Source organism: Xiphophorus couchianus, chromosome 7 (assembly GCF_001444195.1).
Source record: "Xiphophorus couchianus chromosome 7, X_couchianus-1.0, whole genome shotgun sequence".
In the NCBI taxonomy this organism is placed as follows: Eukaryota; Metazoa; Chordata; class Actinopteri; order Cyprinodontiformes; family Poeciliidae; genus Xiphophorus; species Xiphophorus couchianus.
In genome coordinates, this window is record NC_040234.1 from 37,222,338 (window position 1) to 37,238,793 (window position 16,456).

Sequence of the window (16,456 nt, forward strand, 5' to 3'; positions counted from 1 at the left end):
TATAGAAGGAAATGAGGAAGTAGATATTCTAGCTAAGCAGGCCTTGAAATCAGATATTGTTCATCTGAATATTCCTTTGAGTAAAAATGAGGGTAAATCTATTATTCAAAAAGAAATTATTAAGATTTGGCAGGAGCTATGGGATAACCATGATAATGGAAGACAACTATATACATTTCAAAAGAGTGTGGGAGATAGTAATTATATGAGTGGAAGGTGGAAAGAGGAAGTAGTTATGTCTCGACTTAGAATTGGACAGTCTGGACTTAATAGTTTGCTCTTTAAAATAGGAAAGCATGAGAATGGGGCTTGTAATTATTGCAATCAGGTGGAAACAGTGGAGCATGTCTTGTTAGAATGTGATAAATACTCAGAGGAACGCCAGATTTTAAAGTCGTTACTAAGTAGAAAGAATATAGGACTGTCTATGATTAGTCTATTAGATAATAAATCAAGTTATGTTAGAAATCTCTTATTTAGGTTCTTAAATAACACTGGGTTAATGAGTCGTATTTAGGATATGAACAAGTATTTGTGTGTATGTCAGTGCATGCTCATGCATTAATTCAGGTATTAATGAGTGTGTTAGGATGTGAATTTGCACATCCTACACATCATTGAGGTGGATTTAATTCCCTCTGAGATCTCTGATGACCACACTCCAGTCTGGTAGGTGGCGGTAAATGCACCTTAAGTTGGATGCCAGCCGCCAATAAAAAACGAAAGAAGAAGAAGAAGAAGAAGAAGATGGGCGCCAGCAAGCAACCAGCTTCACAACCACAGACAGACGCGAGTTGTGGCGGACAGCTGACATTTTGGAGAAAGATGTCTGATTTAAGTCACTTTTTACGTGCCAGAGGAGTCCATGAAGCTTCTATTGCACTAATGGAAGAACAAAAGGTGAGTAAATCAAATGATAGTTTGGTGTCTAAAGCCCAACGGTTATAGCTAGTAGTTAGCATGTTTGTTAGCTCACGCGGTTGTAGCAATAAGCTGATTTACAATGTTAAATCACACAGATGAATAAAGGATGTAACAGCTGGTGATTGCTGGAATTGTCCCGTAAATGTTTGGTGCCTTTATTTTATTGTTCTGTTTGAATGTTTTACAATGAAACTAGGTTAGCTGAATGTCAGCTACCTTCTAAATAAGATGCCCGCTGTGTTAAATTGTGTAACTTTTAGTTCAGTGGAGGACAGAAACTATAGTATAAAGTCACATAAACGTTTATATATGCAAATATTTAACCGATCTGCGGCTGGCTGTAGATCTGATCGTAGGATCTCTTCACCAACACCAACTAATGTGCATATCTGTGATATTTTATCTTATGTATATCATATGTTTGTGTTACTGCGTTGGAAAAAGTTACATATGAGAATCACAAAATCAATTTCCTGCAATGTGATGTCAGTTCAGGACTGAAATTACATCTCAATCCCTGAACTAAACTATCAGCACATTTATCGCACAGGTGTGGAAATGGTAGGCTTTGTTTAACTAACTCAAAGTTAATGTGATGTTTAATTTTTGTAATAACAATGGAACTGTTAACAATATTTCCTTGTGTGTTTTGATGCATGATACTTTTGACCTTAAACGGACTGTATATTTATGAATCTGTGTTTTTATACTTACATGCTAAAAAATCCAGTTCTTCCTTTTTCAGTAAAATAGAGGATTGAACATTTACTGCTGCTGTTATTGTAATTCTCCCCAAAACAGTAAATCGTTTTAAGCAGGGACCTAAGGGTACAATCTAAAAGGTAACTTTAACGTTGATGTGCAGAGTAAATAATTGTCCTTTCTCATCTGTTTGTGTGCAGATTGACTGGGATGTCGCAGCAACGCTGGAAAATTATGGAGACGGAATTTCTTTTTTCAACTTCTGCTAAAGCAAAAAACTGTCCAAAAAAGGCCTTCTGCTAAAGACTGTTCCCTTCTTAAAGTGAAAGAAGCTAGAAAGTGTCAGATTTGGATGATATCATTAGGCTTTACTTCAGACTGTCTTTAAGTAACAAAGAAATCCTTCATATTTTAGTGCACAGTCATCATACTATATTAAGTAATCGAACTCTAAAAAGAATTTGCAGAAGACTTGGGCTGTTTAGAAGAAAGAATCAGTGCGACCTTGAAGAAGTGCTGGCCTTTATCCAACAACAAATAATGACTAATGGACAAATGCAAGGTTATCGGTGGCTACATCTTCGTGCGGTTCAACATGGATTTGTGGTGTCACACAAGACACTGTGAGATATTTGATCAAATTGTTTGACCCAGAAGGTGTGGAACTGAGACGAGCACGACGGTTGAGAAGACGTCAGTACAATTGCAGAGGACCAAATGCACTCTGGCTACGATAAACTAAAACCTTATGGCATTGCTATCAGTGGCTGTATAGATGGTTTTAGCCGACATGTTTTATGGATGGAGGCTTATACCACGAACAATGACCCCAAATTGATTGCAAGTTACTATTTGAAAACATTTTCATGCGTCAACGGATGTCCATAGAGGATACGTGCCGACAGAGGCACAGAAAACATTTGTATTGAACAAATGCAGATATTTCTGCAGCAAAACCACACAGACAGTTTTGCAGGGGACAAAAGTTTCCTTTACGGAAGAAGTACATCCAACCAGCGCATAGAAGGCTGGTGGTCGACCCTCGGCAAACAGAGTGCACAGTTTTGGAGGAACTTATTTCAAACCTTTCTGGATGATGATCACTTTACAGGAGACTTTTTGGATAAAAGCCTCATCCAATTCTGCTTTCTTAATCTTATTCAGGTAGAAGTGTTTACTGGTTCACTGTAATGTTTTTGTTTTAAAAAGTATTAAAAGCAAATCTGCTGGTATGTTTACTAGAAATAATAAAAGCTCTTCTTCAAAGTGTTTAGCCACTTTCAGTGCGCATAAAGATAATTTAAAAAGTGTTGCTGTTTATCTCGATCATACGGAGCCATTTGATAGTTTTTGCAATGTCTGATAGGTGCCCTCTAAACAGGACTTCCTGCACTGCATTTAATTAGACATATTGTGTGCAAGCAAACATAACATTTTCGACATCATTCTGCTAGAACATAAAAGTTTATTGCTGTCATAATTTTATTGTAGAGTTCTGATTTGACCTGACATTAGTCTTCAAGCTGTTACTGTGCTGATAAAAGTAAAACATACAGTTTTGTTGACATGTTTTCATTTCCCAATCCATAGTTTGTTTTGCTTTCACACTGTCATTTGAAGAAACAACGCTGATGCAAAGTTAATTATTGTTCTATGATAATCAGTTATGTACCAAATATCAATCCTTTTAAATGGGTATGCATTATGATTAATGAAAAATATAATTTTTTTTCAAACACAATGCTGTTCTGTTAAACTAAAGATATTGACAATGTATGGTTGAGATGTGAACAAAATGGCAGTACAGCAAGAATTACGTCATAAATTGAACACATGAAAACCAGTTCTTTGTGAAATACAAATGAACTTCATTGTTTTGTTTACCAAGAGTTTGCATAGTAGAGTTGATACCAGATATTTATGAGCAGTTGATTAATGTAAAAAAATATATATAATAAAAAAATAAATAATAAAAAAAGTCATGTGCAATTTTTTTCTCACTGTCTGACGTTATAAGACAAAACTTTTCCTACTTTTTAAGGTTTTATTTGCTCTTCCTTTGAGAATGATCAGACAGGAAAGCCAGTAATGAAGCTACACAGCACAGGTCATCAGTCCGGGGCTTGAACCTGTGATGTCCACATTCAGGACTGAGGCCTCCATACATGGGTTGTGCTTTTCCACCGCACCACCCCAACGTTTCTTGTTCTAAGTTAGTTAGAATTAGCAAAATTGTATTTTCTAAATTCCAAAAAACATGAGAACATTTTTAGAGCGTTTTTGTGACTTCCTTCAAATGCAACAGTTTATATATTTTTAGTAATTATCAGGGATAACTGTATTTTAATGCATTTAGACTATAGCTTTTAGACCTGCTCAAATGGAAAATGAGCTTAATCAACATATTGAAAACCATACCAGGAAAGTATTGGGTAAAGTAACATTTTATTAGCAAAAAGTCAGAATTGTGGTTTCTGAATTTTTTTTTTTTTTTTTTACATGAAAATTCAGAGATTTTTTTTTTTTCAGTGGCCCTAATCCTCTTCCGTAAAAACCATTTCTTGAAATGAGACAAATTTCTTCTTGTTCTAAATCTTTATTGAAGTTCAAAACAAAAGAAGGTACACATTGTACAACAGCTGAAAATCTGCAGAATTTAACTTACACAATAACATACAAAATGAATAACTGCTTGCTTTGTGGTTATATCCAGAGCAGGCCACAGTCATCAATTTAGGGGAAGTCAGTTGGCGTATGAAAGAAAATTATATAATAGCTCATAATGAGCAGTAGCCCAGTTTGGTTTGTTGGTGAACTCTGAATGACCTAAAAAATAACTTGTAATATCTCGAAAACCAAAGCTGCACAAACGACCGTTTCACCGGCACAAACCTGCACAAACGGAGCACTATAACCACTCAGACTATTTGCTGAATTTTTTGACGTGGGTGGGGTGTCAGCTTCACTCAGCTCAGGTCTGGCGGTTCTGACCGTTTCCATGGCGCTTCTGGTCGATTTCTCGGTAAAACAACTCAGATAATCATGTCAAGGTTGTAACTTTCAGTTTAATCAGCTGCTGTTTAAAAAAGAAACAATAACAAAATTGTAAAATAAAAAAATTAACCAGGTTTTCTTACCCTGTTTTTATTGTTTTAAACACCAAGAGATTCTGTCTTTTTCCTACTTTTGTCTCTCCAGTAAAAATAAACGTCAGTCACTAAACACAGTCTCCCAACAAATAGTGTGAATTTATAATTTTTCATTGCTGATATAAGAAAATGGAAGCTGCTGATGGCAGGACAGGAAGATTAGACTTGATGAGAGTGTTTCTGGAAAACCTTCTAGTGTTAAATATGACAATCATTGAGAATTTGGAAACAGTTGCTCTTTATTTGCCAAAGCAATGAGGGAACTGGGGGGATTATTCCAGCCGTCTGAAATAATCTGTTCCCTCTCCATCTCATTGGAACAAATGAATCGGGCCTGTGCCCCAGGGCTCACCAGTGTCTGATCAGTGCCCACCTGACTGTCCTCTGGTAGCATCATTCTGCACCACACGGCTCCAGACTTCCCTTCTCTTCCTTTGATGCTGCAGTCTTCCGAAGATGTGTTTTGTGCCCAAATTCGGTCAACTTATGGATCTTCAGTCTCTGCAAGTGTCACTGGAAATGTCTTATGAAATAGAGGCCAGAACAAGACAGCAGTCCAGATGTCCTGCATGGGTACATCTTCGACAGCCAAGACTCACTGCTAGCTGTTTCCCTGATGCTTGCAGAGGAGGAGTCTGCTGCCGCAGCACTGGCATCTCGGATGATCAGGGGTCACTAGACAACCTGCCGCCATGAAGCTTGGTCTGCAGATGGAGTCTGAGCTGCTGGCAAACTCTGCTGAGACGTCGAGGGTCAACTTGCTCCCTGTGGGATTCATTGTTGGCCCTGACACATCAGATCTTGGTGCAACTCCGGATGGCGAGGCGTGTGACCCGTCAGAATCAGCCCCGTTTGGACTGGTTGAGGTGAAAAGCAGCATGAAGAATGATGTGTCTCAGGTTGCTCAGCTCAAGGTTCAGGATGGCCAGGCTATGGAGTGAAATGAGTCTCAAAAATAGTTGTGCACTCGTAACCAGATTTGTGTGTAACTGCAGTTTTGTGTGTGCATACCAGGTGATTTGTGTGTACTTTTTCAACATGTATTTTATTTTTAAGGTTTACATATCCTGCTACGCACGCACAAATCTTTTTACGCACGCACAAATCTTTTTACGCACACACAAATCTTTTTGACACTATTTTCACTCCATAGAAATAAGACTTTGTCTTTTCTAGCTGTCATGGTAACTCAAAGCAGAAAAAAAGAGAGCCGCATTTGCGCATGCGGTTGTGACGTCAGTGCAGCAGGCGCAAAGAGCCCATCTAGTGTAATAACATCACACTGCTACATTTGCTTTACGGGGGGGTATTGTAATCCATAGGGGGACCCAGAAAAATCTTTGGGAACCACTGAGATAGTTAGTTATGTGGATCGCCTCGACACCAGGTAAATTCTCAAGATTATTAGAGAAGTGTTGGGAACCGGGGTTTTGGTTCTTTGTGGGGATTTGCTGTTTGCCTGCTGCTTCCCTCTTCGGCCACTAGATGGTGGTAGAGGCTGCTACACCTTGGAGGGCGTGCCTGCTGACTCAGGTCAGCACACCTGTGATTCATCACCTAATCATCCAGGAGTATATGAGGAGCAGGCTGCCAGCACTGAGTGTTTGCCAGTTATGGTACTCTGCGCCCCTCTGAGCTTGCTCTCTGTGTTTCTCTGAAATTACTTTTGGTAATTAATCCTTGTTGCCTCTCTCTCTCTCAGGTGTTTCCTTGTGACGCCTTGGAAATTCCCCTGTGAAGCCCGAGTCCTGACTTTCTGGATCTCTCCCCTCGTGACGCCGTGGATTGTTACCCACTGGTTGCCCGAGTTCCTTCCTGGCCTCTGCAGATCTTCAATAAACCATTCCTGGATTCTCAGCTGGCAGTCGGTTCGCTCCTCGCTCCTCCACACCTGAACTTACCTGTCCGCCCTCCACCGCAGCCTCTACATCTACCTGCAAAGAACTCACTCAGTCAAGATCTGACGCTGGAACCCGGATCACTTCAAGGACACCCACAAAGAGACCAAACCACGGCATCGGCCCCTGGAGGAAGTCCATCTTCATCTCAAGTAAGATCAGTCTAATTCTTCCTGAATTTCCACTTTCCAATTACCTCAAACTCACCACCTGTTTCTCACTGCTCTTCAGAATAGATAGATAGATAAATCTTTATTGTCATTGTCACAAGAACAACGAAATTTAAAAAAGTGCCATCAGTCGGTGCATAAGCTTAAAAACAACAACAAAAAAAACTGTCTCACAATTCAAACACAATGTAAGAAATACAGACGACCCTGGTTGCCAACCCCAAGGACAAGAACTATACAGTCTCACTTTTCCTCATTGTTAAAATAAACTTTATTTATCTCTTCATCTTTATGTGGGAAAAGAAACTAGGACCCATCATGACAAGAAGTCGTTTACAGAGATAATACGGATCATATCCTAAATATACGCGTATTTTTTCGAGATGTTTCATCTGTTCAGCCGATTTAGGGCATTAGTTACTCGTGATCAATTTTGCTTTGTTTTGAACCGGAGAAATCCCCTTCCAGGCCTCCATCTGAATTTCGGGTCATCTGGGTCACGTGTCTGAAGCCCACCAATAAAGACATTATAAAGTCCTGCTTCTTGCTCCCTCCACTATTTGAGAAGTTCTGGTTTATTCTGACGAGATCAAGACACAGAAAACAAGCAGGGCCTGCACAAAACTAAAGGTGACTTCTGCTTTACAATCGTTACTTAAATATTCCCATTATGGAAGAGATTTATTTATTACAATAGTAAAGAAAACAGAAACTAAATAACTTAGTAAAAATATAAATAAACGGGACATATTGAGAAATGAACAGCAGCACCAGGAGCAAAGGAGAGAGGCGTAAACAGTCTAACTACAATACCACAGAAGAAGAAATAAAGCATCAAATTCACATCCACGTGCCGAAACTCGGAGCGGTTCGGTTCTTCAGGCCAGGCCGTCACGGCGTCTCTGGTTTACTGGGTTCTGGTCTGGTTCTGGCTGCAGTCTTGGGTTGCTCCCTGTCCAGAGCTTTGTCCATCTCGGTGTAATAGTCCAGGGCTTTCCTCACCGGGTCGATGATGTGCTGCTGTGGACAGACAGACAGACGGACCGCCCAGCGTTTGGCTGAAGGAGGATTTCTTCATATCTGTTTTTCATAATTTCTTTTCTGTGTCTGCTCACCTCCAGGCAGGGGAAGAGGTTGGCGAGCTCCATGAAGAGTGGCAGCAGGACGAACCTGATGAAGCCGATCTGAGATGAAGGTTTGGTCACTTTGTCTCTGTCCATGAAGGGACTGACTGGAAGACCCTCCAACTTCTCCACGTCACTCTGAGGACAGAAACTCCTGGATTCAGTTTACATTTCGGCCCAGCGGCCATGTTCTCTGAAGTGTGGAGCAAAAGCAGAACTTGTCCAAGGCTACAAACTAATCACAGCTCAGGGTGTCTGATTTTAGTTCATGTAATCTACCTGAGATAAAGGAAAAACTGTAGTGTACCTCTCCTAATCTACACAGACCTTCCTCCTCCTCCTCTTCCTGAATATTGAATATTCAGCCGTTCCTTTGATCTGCAGCTCTATTCATATTCAGATGAATGTGATGCTGAGCATCCAAACTCTCTCTGACGCCGTCATACTGGATATTAGTTTTCCATGTGCAGTGGCCATGTTGGATCGTGAACCTGGGTGTGGCTCCTGCCTCCAAATTACTTCAGGTGGTGCTCTTTCTATTTTGCTGACTAGTTTAGCCTAGCGTAGCCTGCCTGAGCTAAGTTTATTTGTTAGTCTGCTAAAAGTGGCCTTATCTCAGCTCAGTCTATCTAAACGTGCCATGGATTATGCGAGAGTATCATACTTTATTTTTGCTTTGTCAAACTAAAGCTATTTAATTTATTTTATCGAATTTTAGTTTTGATTAGCATAGCGTAGCCCATCTTTTAGCATGTTTTTATGTTTATCTTAAAGGGATAACTTTAGTTTACTCTTTTTTTGTATTTGTTTTACCAACTCACCTGAGATTAATAATTTGTCTCAGATTTTCTCAGTTTAGTTTAATGTAGCTACAATATGCTGGTGTAGTTTCAACTTTGTTGTATTAATTTATTATTTTCTATTCAATTTACTTAAATAGAGTCAATTCATGACAAATGTCATCACTTTAACACAGCTATTTGTGCTAGCTTGGCTGGATTTAGCTAACCATATTGTTGCCTAGCTAAACTAGGACAGCTGCCTGTCCTCAGATTGTTTTAGTGCAGCTAAACTTTATTCAGCAGGATTCATTTTATGTTTTATTTGCTTCAGAAATCAAATATGGAGAACCAAAGCTGTAGCTTCAGTATCTTTTAGATGGCAATAATATACAGCTGAAAGATATTTTATAGGGAGAAGTGAAGATAATTTCACGCAGCCTTTTGTTTCTGTTTACATTTAATCCAGAAGTTGAAGCCGGATTATGTGGTACCTGGTTGAAGAACTCCTGTAACAGGCAGTCCAGCCAGGGCTCGGCCACCTCCATGGGCCGCGCTTCGTTGGAAATGTCGCTCACTTTGATCAGGATCATCATGAGCTGCTCAGAGAAGGGAACACATGGGAATTTGGGGGAAAATGAAATATCTTTGAAAGTTTTAATATATTTTTAGATGCTTTCTGTTAACTTTGACTTGTTTGACTAGGACTTTATGAAAAATGGGTTTATTTACAATAAAACCATCATTTTGAATATACAGAAGTCTCAGATTGCAGATTTTATTTCTGAAATGAAATTTGGAAGCGTTTGATGTAGTTCTAGCTGAGTCTGACTGTCTGTTTCTGAAGATTTCTTAAAAACAAAAATAAATTTTCCATCAACTTGTAAAGGCTCATTCATTTTGCTTGTTTCTCAGCATATTAAATGTTTCTATGACTAATGGAGCTGCTAGTCAGAATTAAAGTAGAGAAACTTTCCCCTGAATGACAACATTTCTCATTTATCTCCCAGCAGAATCCGTGTCGCTTGGATATCATGACCATCCGGGTTTATCTCCCTCTTGGTGGTGTCGGGTCGCTCGGCGCTGCGCCGCCCTCACCAGGTCTTTGTGTTCCTTGTTGGTGAAGTCGAAAGCAGGAAGGATGGACTTGAACTTGTTCAGAATCTCGTTGTGTCTCGTCATGTCGGTGGCCAGGATGCATCTGCAGTTAGAACACAATCTGAACCAGGAAGTGCAATAAGAATCACACTGAGCTCCTGAAGGAGATGATCTCACTTGATGATTCCCTCTCTGATCCGTTTGTACTGATCCGAGGACAGATTCCTGAAGATGTTGCTCTCTCTCTGACACAAGGAAGAACCTGTTACTGACTCTGGTCAGCTGATTCCAGCAGGAAGCAGAGGACGGTGGTCTCACCTTCTGCAGAATCTGAAAGGCCACGGCACAGTGGTGGTTCTCCAGGGGAGAGATGTCGTTGTACCGCAGAGCCAGTTCGGTCCGCGCGTTTATCTGCAAACGAAAGGAAAGCGTTCAGCTGAAGGTGTCAGTCGAGCCGCTGCTGGACAGAGACGCCTCCACCTGGTAGGCGTTGTTGTATCCGGTGTGGTCAAGGTCGTGGCAGACCGCAGAGGTCATCATGATGAGCAGGTCGATGTTCTCCAGTTTATTCCTCAGGTCGGTCAGCCAGATCAGCCCGTACATCTGAACAGAGAGACGACCATGAACCCACTGGTCCGGGGACCGCTGTCGCCATGGAAACGGTCCTTGGACCGCAGGGTCTCACCATCTGGGTGACGCAGAAGCAGTGCTGGAAGTTGTGAAACGGGATGTTGTTGTATCTTCTGTAGACCTCAAACAGGAAGTGCTGCAGAGCTTCAGGCTCGATGTTGAAGGAGGAGATGAAATCCAAATCTGTGAACATGACCTGCAGGAGAACCATGATCTCTGCGTCCTCCCACTGCCTGGAGACACGAGCGGGACAGACAGGAAGACATGGAGTCTGAAGCCCAGCAGGTTTTCCTGTTCTCTGAATGCTCAGGCTACTTCATGCTGTCAGACAGGCTCTGTTCAGGTGATTAATGTACTGGTCAGGTGGTAATCATGCTGGGGAGCGGCTGTTCTTCCTTTTCCTTGAACCTCCAGAGCCCTGGCTCTGAAGACCTTCCTCCTCCTCCTCTTCCTCTTCAGGCTCAATGAATATTCAGCCGTTCCTTTGATCTGCAGCTCTATTCATATTGAGATGAATGTGATGCTGAGCAGCAAAGGATCTGCTCTTCAACAGCAAAATATCAGCTGAACCTCGTTGTCCTTGATCTCACCATCATTATGACTACAGCTTTGATCCAACACTCACCAGTTATCGAAGGTGGGGGTCTTCAGGTACTGCCTCAGTTCCTCTGAGACCTCCAGGGAGCTGCAGCAGGACGTCAGAGAGACAGCAGAGAGTCCTAGAGCCAGAGTCTGTGTAGAGAAGCAGCTCCCTGTCCAGGAAGACTCACCTCATCTGCAGGACCTTCTCGCGGACGTGCTCCACCTCCTCTCTGGTCTTGTGCAGACTCCTCTTGTGATAAAATGGTGACGGCTGGTGCGGTCCCTCTGAGAGGTCTTTGTAGAAGCCCAGCCAGCTGAGATGCTCGACACTCTAGAACCGAGGGAACGGATCAACCAGCCCAACATCAAACCATCGGTCAGAGGTCAGGAAACAGCATGAGCCGATACCTCCAGCTTCTGCTGGAAACAGTCCACCTGTTTCTTCATCTCCAGCACGACGGCAGGCGTCTCTCCAGCCGCAAACAGGACCTTCTTCTCCAGGCCCTGCAGTCTGGGACAGATCAGCACATTAGCGCCTGTAGCTGCCATCCAGCCAGGATCCCAGATCACTCAGGAAGTTTCCTACTGGACCATCTACCTTTTCTCCATGGATGACAGATCGAATCCGAGTGCACCAGCAAGCTCGGCGCCTGCAGCGAGAAGGAAGCAGATGACCACCAGGTGGCGCTGAGAGCAGCCGGAGCCTCACGGTGCTAGCTTACCTAGCGGCTCGCTGTTGCAGTCGGCAGCTACCACCTCCAGCCTGTAGCAGGAGGCGGGGCTGTTGGGCTCCAGGCCGGGGCAGATGTTGATGATGTTCCCTTTGGGGTTGTAGAGTTTCAGGATGTCGTGAGGCCCGGCCTCGGCTGCAGAGCGAAACAAATCTGAAATGGCAAGTCATCCGTCCATCTGTCACTCACTTCTCACAACAACTCACTAAAGTTCCTCCTTCTGAGCCAACATTTGGTCAAACATGGTGGGAGTGGAGCTTCCAGCTGTCGTAGAGGTGAAAGGTCAAGGGCAAATTGTTCAGTTTATTTTCTCTCCAACAGATTGTTCTAACCCTAAGAGTAAGGCAGAGAGGTATCTGTCTGTCTTTCTAGCTGTCCAATGAGGTAAAACAGAAATCTTCAGCACACTTTTATACATCAGCCAAACATAATTTCTATATTTCATATGTTCTGAATTTGACTTTGAACTTGACTTGTCTGTTTTCCATGCAGAGCCAAACGTTTGCAGTTTCCCGATTTTCCTAAAATCCTGAAAGAACCAAAAAATCAGGATTCAATTTAAACCAAAATTTTGACGCAAATCAACCCGATGGCGCCTTGCGGAGCCGATGTTCATGTTGCAGAATATGGTGAGCAGCTCTGAAACCAGCTCCCATAAAGATTTTCTATAGGTTAATTTATTAGTTTATTAAACCTGATCTTAGAAATGTTGGTTTTAAATTAAAGTAAATTAAAGTTCTGTATATAAAAGATAATAATAAAAGATTTCTGTAATGCAACAATAAGTCTGTTTCTGGAACAGGAACAGAGAACCTGGATCAGAACCGCAGATAGAATCTGCAGGCGGTGGTAATTCAACGTTGAATTATAGTCAGAATGATTGTTTCTGGTTGAGAACTGATGGTGGATCAACCATCAATCATCCAATTCTAGCCCAGTAACCAACGCTGAAGATTCATTGAGTCTATGTTGTTTTGTGGTCGAACTCTAATGAATGAAACGCCAACGTCTGATCCAGTGTTTTCCATCACTGCTCCTCCAGTCACTGGCCTGCAGGGTTTAGACATTTCCCTAATTCAGCACACAGGATTTTAATTGACAGCTCATTAACAAGTTTGGCTGAATTGCAAACATGCAGGTCAGTTTGCCTTGAAACCGGCATTGGGAAAAACTGATAATCTATTCTGAATCAAAGTATGCTGCTTGTCGCGCCCCCTCCACCTATTTATTTTAAATATCGATTCCCTCATTTCAATGAGTGCAGCATCATAAATGCTACACAATGCTGCAGCTTGATGAGTAAATGTAATTGTATATGTCTAACATTAAGATAAATATCAATGAATATTCATTAGCGTGTCTTTATTAATTTAACTAAGTGTACATGGGGAACCGTCCACTTTGTGTCTGTTCTATAAGCAGTACACTATTTAATATTTCAATGTCTTTCCAACTTTTCTAACGTTTATCGTCTTTCTAACCGGCGCCTTCCTCACTCCGATCTGTTTTTCACCCAGAGCCGACCGGCTGCAGGGAAACGGTCAGGAAGCGGCTCCATTAGGCGCCACAACGGGAGGAGGGCATCAAGGAACCAAAGTGACGCCAACCAGAGTCAGACCTGGGTCGGCCCAACTTGTCCTGTTTCCTGGTTCATACAGAACCAGGCTGAAGCTGATGGATGCTGATCTTCATGGACAACAGACTGATGTTCTGTCAAAAGGAGTCAAATATGTTTACAGATCTATTCCTGTTATTTTAAATAAAATGTTATATTAATGCCATGTTGTCATTTTTAACCTTTTGGAAACACATTTTTGGAAATATGTTAAAGAAAATTATGAATTATATGATGCCATTGTCTGCCAATAAGACCAGTGAAGAATCGTTTAATGGTACGTTATGATGTAGACCTGTCAGAGCAAACATGTACATGAATCAATATTGATTCCTTATTGATTCAATATAAAATCAACCCAAATGTTTCAATATGGATTCAATGCTGCGTCATGTTGTGCTATCTGGGTTCTGGTTGCTGCTGCCATGACGACAGTTTGACTTTTCTTTAATGAACTGAAAGAAGCAGAAAAACCAAACATGAAAAGTCCAGACTGACCTTTGACCTCCTGAGCCGGACAGTCTCCTGGGAACTCGGCCCGCTCCGGGATCCCGTTCACGGTGAAGTGAATCGTTTTGGATGCCATGTTGCTGCAGCGGGAGCTGCTGCAGTCTGATCATGATCCCAGAGACGCTGCTTCCTCTTCATCCCCTCCTCTTCATCCTCTCCTCTTCCTCCCCTCCTCTTCATCCCCTCCTCTTCCTCTTCCTCGATTGTAACAATCTGAGCCCAAAAATAAATGCTGGAATCAAATCAGCTCAGTGTGTTCTGTCTTAATCAACGCACACACACACACACACACACACACACGGAACCAGCGCTCGGTGTTTGATCTAGTTCCGAACCGGATCAGTTGGTTCTGTCTCTGCTGGCCATGAACCCGTATCTATCACCATGAACGTGATCAATAATAGAAAATGTGTGACAGAACATGGATCAGTTCATTGACAATTGTAATTTGTAAATGTGGAGGGGCTGATTGACCTCTGACCTCTGAAATCATGGAAAATGATTCACAAGTTTATTTTGCTGCAATGTTAACGTGTTCTGCTTTGCTTTGTTTGCGTCCAACTGAATGGAGAATTAACAACTATAACACGTTTTGTGCTAGAAGTAGATTTTTCCATTTTGTTATGACTCCATATTATTATGAAGTTATAATAAAGTTATGATTTTATTATATTTTTTGTCATGAAAATAACGAGCCTTATGCGAAAATGTAAGGAGTAGAAAGTACAAACATTTCTCAAAATGAAGGGAGTAAAAGTAAAAAGTCGTCAGAATGATGAATACTCAAGCAAAGTACATTTACCTGAAAAATCTACTTAAGTACAGCAACTAAGTACTTTTTTTACTTTACAACTCTGATTTCTCCAAACTTTCCGTTTCCCACATTAATAATTTGAGACACAAAAAGAAAAAGAATGAACTCCTCTAACTCCCGGCAAGATGGCGGAGACAGCGGCTGCGCGGTAAGAGCTCTGAGTAGCTAGCTCCTTAAATAAGTAGTTGAACATCTATGAAGTCCAGACTTGACACAATAATAATAATAAACTAATAATAATAATAATGAATTAAAGCGTCCAGTGATAACAGGAAAGAAAAGACGGGCAAGAGAAAAACAACGACGATAATGGCTAACAACAAAGCTAACAAGGCTCTGCTAACACGACTACTGCCACGCACAAAATATGGACACCGATGCCAACGGGACTAAAAATGCCCCAACATCACCGTGTAAGACCCCAGGACCACACAAGGAGACGAAGGGAGACGAGGAGGTTAGTTCAAATACATCCAGTGCCAAGATTTTAGAAGCAGCTGAAAATCTACAGAAAATGATGCTGAACTTTGGAGAAGAAATGAAACGGAACACGCTTGTAGTAATTTGTAGACCATTAATTGAGGACTCTGACAACAGCTTGTCTTTAGCCGGCAGGCATATTTTACTGAAGTGACTTTTACCGGAAACCATACATGTACATAACCCGCCTCTGGTATGGAACGCCCAGAGGACCATGACACACCACAACGCTAACATTGCTAACATTGCTAAAGCAGTGGAGTTTAATAGCGCTGCAATCCAACTGCGGTAAAGTTATCCGCCTCTTCCAAAATGACAGTAAAGCCCTCACTCGATTTTCACATGCGCCACTGCTCAAGACGTTACGGCTCCCTAATGGACCTCAACCCCTCAACTGAAGACAAACAAAAAGTAGGAATCCTCCAACCTGAACTAGATGAAATGTTTATAAACGGGCTGAAGGAGCTTTTATTAAATCAAGAGTTAAACGGATCGAGGAGGGAGAAAAAAACTCTGCCTAGTTTTGTAATCTGGAAAGAAGACAATCACAAAATTCTTGTCATGTTGGTTTCTATTTGTCTCGCCCACATGCAAACACCACACCGGAGAAACGGAATCAGTAAAAATAAGTTTATTTCTTTATGCACAGAGTAATCTGCTGGGATCGGTCTGGGTAGAGGGGGAACGTCTCTTGGAGCGGTCGAAGCTTTGTATGGGTGAAAATACTCGGTTCGGGAGGAGTAGTCCGTGGGTTCGGGTTCCTTTATCTCTTTGAGAGTCCAAGTTCCAGGTTACGGGCGGATAATAATCGAGTGGTTCCGTGAAGGAGCGGTAGAGAGCGGGCAGGTAAGTTCGGGCAGGCCGGCGACAAGGGAGCGGTTCGGCTACCAGCCGGAGGCAAACCAGGGAAGACTTGAGATCCAACGGGGAGGTTTTGCAGACGGGACTCGGGCAACCAGTGGGTACTGTCCACGGCGTCACGAGGGAAAGAATCCGGAAGGGAAACCAGACTAGATCGTCACTAGTGATGGGTCTGGCAACACCGATGCGTCCCCTCATGCATCAAGCCCATAGACCAAAACCCGCGTCGGTGCGCGTATTGATTTCAGCAAGTCACGTGACCGATACAGGAACTGTTTTGAAATGACGCTGACGCGCCAAACTGTGTTTATAAGGAAGCGAATCTGTCAACAGGATGCATTTACCAAAAAGATTCTTTACCTTTTATTGTACGGCGTCAACTATGGAGC

General features: G+C 42.0%; 1 protein-coding gene and 2 long non-coding RNA genes across 3 annotated transcripts; 2 read left to right on the forward strand and 1 right to left on the reverse strand.

Annotated features, from left to right (window-relative positions):
- Nucleotides 1-551: 551 nt before the first annotated feature.
- On the forward strand, nucleotides 552-3,402 carry LOC114148073 (uncharacterized). Its single transcript, XR_003596208.1, has 2 exons — nucleotides 552-900; nucleotides 1,827-3,402. It is a non-coding gene; the product is annotated as an uncharacterized LOC114148073 (long non-coding RNA).
- A 2,547-nt stretch (nucleotides 3,403-5,949) lies between these two features.
- Nucleotides 5,950-9,344, forward strand: LOC114148072 (uncharacterized). The gene is made up of 3 exons (XR_003596207.1): nucleotides 5,950-6,825; nucleotides 7,965-8,491; nucleotides 9,216-9,344. It is a non-coding gene; the product is annotated as an uncharacterized LOC114148072 (long non-coding RNA).
- Nucleotides 7,041-14,303, reverse strand: LOC114148071 (high affinity cGMP-specific 3',5'-cyclic phosphodiesterase 9A). Its single transcript, XM_028022998.1, has 13 exons — nucleotides 13,901-14,303; nucleotides 11,779-11,940; nucleotides 11,465-11,598; nucleotides 11,245-11,387; nucleotides 11,100-11,159; nucleotides 10,530-10,707; nucleotides 10,325-10,447; nucleotides 10,163-10,255; nucleotides 10,022-10,089; nucleotides 9,845-9,947; nucleotides 9,241-9,345; nucleotides 7,959-8,105; nucleotides 7,041-7,863 (listed from the first exon to the last, which is right to left on the reverse strand). The coding sequence occupies exons 1-13, from the start codon at nucleotides 13,986-13,988 to the stop codon at nucleotides 7,735-7,737; spliced, it is 1,533 nt and encodes a 510-aa protein (XP_027878799.1). The 5' UTR covers nucleotides 13,989-14,303; the 3' UTR covers nucleotides 7,041-7,734.
- Between the last annotated feature and the right edge of the window lie 2,153 nt (nucleotides 14,304-16,456).

Bases quoted from the DNA above. Each gene is read 5' to 3' on its own strand.
- LOC114148071 (XM_028022998.1), bottom strand. From the start codon at position 13,988: ATGGCATCCAAAACGATTCACTTCACCGTGAACGGGATCCCGGAGCGG. The intron at 11,160-11,244 runs GTGAGTCTTCCT...GTCCTGCTGCAG, and splicing joins GAGAAGGTCCTGCAGATGAG to CTCCCTGGAGGTCTCAGAGG. The intron at 10,090-10,162 runs GTGAGACCACCG...TCCTTGTGTCAG, and splicing joins CCTTTCAGATTCTGCAGAAG to AGAGAGAGCAACATCTTCAG.